Below are 3937 nucleotides of genomic sequence, written 5' to 3'. Positions count from 1 at the left end.
AAAAAAAAAAAAAAAAAAAAAAAAAAAAAAAAAAAAAAAAAAAAAAAAAAAAAAATACTGAATACCACTAGCCATAGAGAAGCACAAATTAAAAGAACAATGAGACATCACTAAAGACCGATTAGAAGGGCTAAAATTGGCCAGGTGTTGGTAAGTATGTGGATGAACTTGAATTATCAAACAGTGCTTGTTGCAATGTAAAACTGTATAATTACTTTTAAAATAATTAGTTTGGCAACTTATTTTATTTTATTTTTTTTAAAGACATGGTGTCACTATGTTTCCCAGGCTGGTCTCAAACTCCTGGGCTCTGGCAATCCTGCTGCCTCAGCCTCCCAAAGTGCTGGGATTACAGGTGTGAGCCACCACGCCCAGCCTAAGAATCTCTTTTCTCGATAAATTCCCCAGCTTCAGGTATTCCTTTACAGCAATGCCAACAGCTAACACATACCTCCCTTTTCTAGAAGAAAATGACCTCTTGGAGTAAATACTGGATTCTTCCTTATTTTTCATATTATTACATCTCTTTGTCAGTATCTTTTTTTCTAGTCAATATACGTCTTTGCCAAACAAGGTGGAAAAAAGTTGTCAGGCCAGGAACAGTGGCTCAAACCTGTAATCCCAACACTCTGGGAGGCTGAGACAGGAAGATCACTTGAGCCCAGAAGTTTGAGACCAGCCTGAGAAACAAAGCAAGACTCCATCTCTATATAAAAAAAATTAAAAACAAACAAACAAAAAAAGCGAGGCATGGTGGCACACATCTGTAGTTCCAGCTACTCAGGAGGCTGAGGTGAGAGAACTGCTTGAGCCCAAGAATTTAAGGTGGCAGTGACCCATGATCGGTCACTGCATCCCAGGCTGGATGACAGAGCAAGACCCTATCTCAAAAACAAAAAACAGAAAACAAAAACAACAACAACAAAAAGTTGTCAGGGGGACAGTCTTGCCTGTGATTACTAGTAGTATCTAAGAACTTGAAATCATAAGTGTCACTGGAACCAAGCTGTAAGGAAATTCCAACACATTAAAATAAAATCAAGTCATAGGGGGGTATAGGACACAGCACCTGGAGGTGACATTAGAAACTGCAAACAGAAAAAATGCATAATTTGGGAGTAAAAGCATATGACACAAACATATGTGATTAAAAGCATTCACTGTTCTCCCAATGTCTACACACTCAGAAAAACACTGCTACCTGCTCATGCTAGTCTTCTCACTTCAGCAAACACCAAGAAAACTCAGTATTCATCACAGTTTATTAACATTAACTCCATTTGTTCTCAAAGAGGAAAGACCAGGAAGAAACCTACCTGTGCCCAAAAGTAGGCTACCATCAGGACCCAATGGAGAAAGAATTGGGGAATAAACCGAGTCTAGGTTTCCTTGAGTAAACATCCCTCAAAAGTTTCTGCTCTTAAGCACACAAATTTAGCAAATTTAATTTGGGGTGTAGTTCCTGTCTACACTAGGAAATGGGAGACAACTACTCCTTTAATCACAGTCAGAAGATCATATAGATTTCGATCAATCATATATGCAAAGAATATTGAAAAATAATAACATTAATATGTATTAAGGGCTTACTAGTTACCAAGTTGCAGCAACCCTCACAACCCTATGAGGTAAATATTATTATTAATCAGGAGGCGTTACATTAACTTACCTAAAGGTGGAAACTGGAATTCCAAGCATGCTCATCTAATCACTATGCTAATAATGCTTCAACCTGCCAATTTACTTTTTATTCTGTAAGCCATAAGGAGCCAATGAAAAAAATTAAGGACAACAGTAATGATCATCTATACATGCTAGAACACACTACTCAGCCATGTGGAAGGTGGACTGGTGCTGGGGTGAGCAAGGGTCTTGAAAAAGACAGTCAAAGTCTGGGTCAAAAATGCTAAGAAATGAGCTTAAGAATGCATAGGAGAGGATAAAAGCCTAAAATCTATATCTAGTTACCTTAGGTAGACTTTCTGGTTGTTGTAAGTATGGGAAGAGATGAAGGAAGCTACCTCGCAGGTTACTAGCTGGGCCACCGGTTAGTAATTACTGTCCATCAATTTATGGAAGACAGAAGGAGGAACTGGTACTTTAGTTTTGTGTAGGGAACAGGAAGAGGACAAGTCTACTTAACGCAAATCAAAATGTGAGAAAGCAATCCTGCAAAATTTCTCTACCCCGACAAGATAAGCTTCTCATATTACAGAGATCTTAACTTTGAAATGCTTTTCAAAAATAGTCACTTGGGCTGGGAGTCCTCATTTTACAGATTAGGCATTGAAGGTTTCAATACCCTATCCAGAGCGCGCATTGTTCAGGCAAAACCAGGACTAGAAACCAGCTTTGCCGGCTCCGTTCTATTTACTATTCCTTCTGCTTTACCTGCCCTCCCAACCTACTAATAGAGATTTACACCCCCAAATACGTTCATGTAACCACTTAGCATTCTTCAACTAAAAACAAAATTAGATATGTAAGCTAAAAATCTAAAGCCGAGAGCATATATTTAATTTTCATAAAATTTCCATTTTTCTTTGGAAAAACTTTCCCATTGCGTTTCTATTCACTGTCCTAAAACCAAAAAAAAAAAAAAAAAAAATCCTTTTTAAACTTAGGCTTTCAACCAACCACAGATCCTCTAGGCTTAATATTCCACCATATGAAACCACTGACACTGCCAAGGCCTGTTCTGCCAAAACCAGGCCAATTAAGTCAGGGCTCAGTTGCTTCTGTACTACTGTCAGAAGCAATCTCGATCTCAAGTAAAAGTAAAGCTGGAGAAAGAGGCCAGCGTAACTTGCTCCTCAGCCGCTCCCCAGCAACGTCCCTGAAACTCTGCTCCTCATCGCTGCGACCGCCCCTCCGACGCCCGAAGGACACGGAAGGAGCCGCGGGCGCTGCCCGGAATCTGCCAACTTCCCGGCCGATGGTCTGATTCAAAACGCTCCCTACCGTTGTCCAAGTAGACCTGGGCAGAAACTGTGCCAGGAAAACTGTTATCAACTGTTACAGGGATGGAGAACTCTGAAACAACCAAATTACTTCTTATATTCTCTGTCCTGTGCCTGGCGCCTTTTGAAACAATAACCAAACCCCGTAAAGTTTTGTCTAGGATGAACAGTCACTAGGAAAACCTGTACTCGTGATGAATTCGGCTCCTCCAGAAAATGACCGGCTTTCCCAGAGCCGAAGCCCCCGCCCGGAGCCCTGGGCTCGCGGGCCCCAGGTGCGACCCCACCCAGCCACCCCGGGCCCCCACTCACCCAGCTGCTGCCAGCGGCCTGCGCGCCCGCGCGCTTCTCCGACATGGCTCCCGCTTCGGGCTCCGACGCCGCCTTCTTCTCCGGTTCCGGCGGCGGCTCCACGCTCATGCCGCGGCCATGCCGGCGCCAGCTCGGGGCGCTCTGCGACGACGGCGACGCCGCAGAGGCGGCGGCGGTGCCCGCGCCCTCATGGGCTCTGCGGCCCGCGGCGGCCTGTGGGTCGGGCGGCGGCGCCAGCGGCGGCGCCGAGGGCCGTGGAGGCGGTGGAGGCTGAAGCTGCGGATCAGGCTAGCAGAGGACCGCAGCTCCAGGGACCGACAGACTCGCAGACCGCACAGACCCAATCTCTCGCAGTTACCGGTGGCGTCAGGGGTGGGCTGGTTGGTCAAGAGACTGTGCCCCGCCCCGCCTCCCCACAGGCCGGCGGTGGGCAGGAGGCCCCGCCCCGCGTCTCAGCTCCCGCCTCAAGAACGAGTCCTGGGCCTGAGCAGCCTCCTGCGACGCCACGCCCACATCAAGCCCCGCCTCCACCTCAGGACTGGAGCTGTGGCGTCAGGACTTTTTGGCGCCCGGGAAATACGTCATCTCCGAGAGCCCCTACGTCTGATTTCTTTTTCCGGGGAATGTGGGCTGAGTCTGTCAAGTGGTGAGGGGCAAAGGCGTGT

General features: G+C 46.2%; 1 protein-coding gene across 2 annotated transcripts in view; it reads right to left on the bottom strand.

Moving 5' to 3' along the window:
* Positions 1 to 3662, bottom strand: part of MFSD14B (major facilitator superfamily domain containing 14B) — a 98538-nt gene extending 94876 nt beyond the window's left edge. The window contains exon 1 of one of the 2 annotated variants that reach the window (XM_037734275.1): positions 3273 to 3662. In XM_037734275.1, the coding sequence (XP_037590203.1) occupies positions 3273 to 3380 (108 nt within the window). In that variant the 5' untranslated portion in view covers positions 3381 to 3662. The remainder of the gene's footprint in view (positions 1 to 3272) is intronic. The other variant, XM_017516633.1, reaches the window with a different exon arrangement.
* Between the last annotated feature and the right edge of the window lie 275 nt (positions 3663 to 3937).

Source organism: Cebus imitator, unplaced genomic scaffold (assembly GCF_001604975.1).
Source record: "Cebus imitator isolate Cc_AM_T3 unplaced genomic scaffold, Cebus_imitator-1.0 Scaffold598, whole genome shotgun sequence".
In the NCBI taxonomy this organism is placed as follows: domain Eukaryota; kingdom Metazoa; phylum Chordata; class Mammalia; order Primates; family Cebidae; genus Cebus; species Cebus imitator.
The sequence above is the reverse complement of the archived record's forward strand: the minus strand, read 5'-3'. Positions and strand labels throughout refer to the sequence as shown.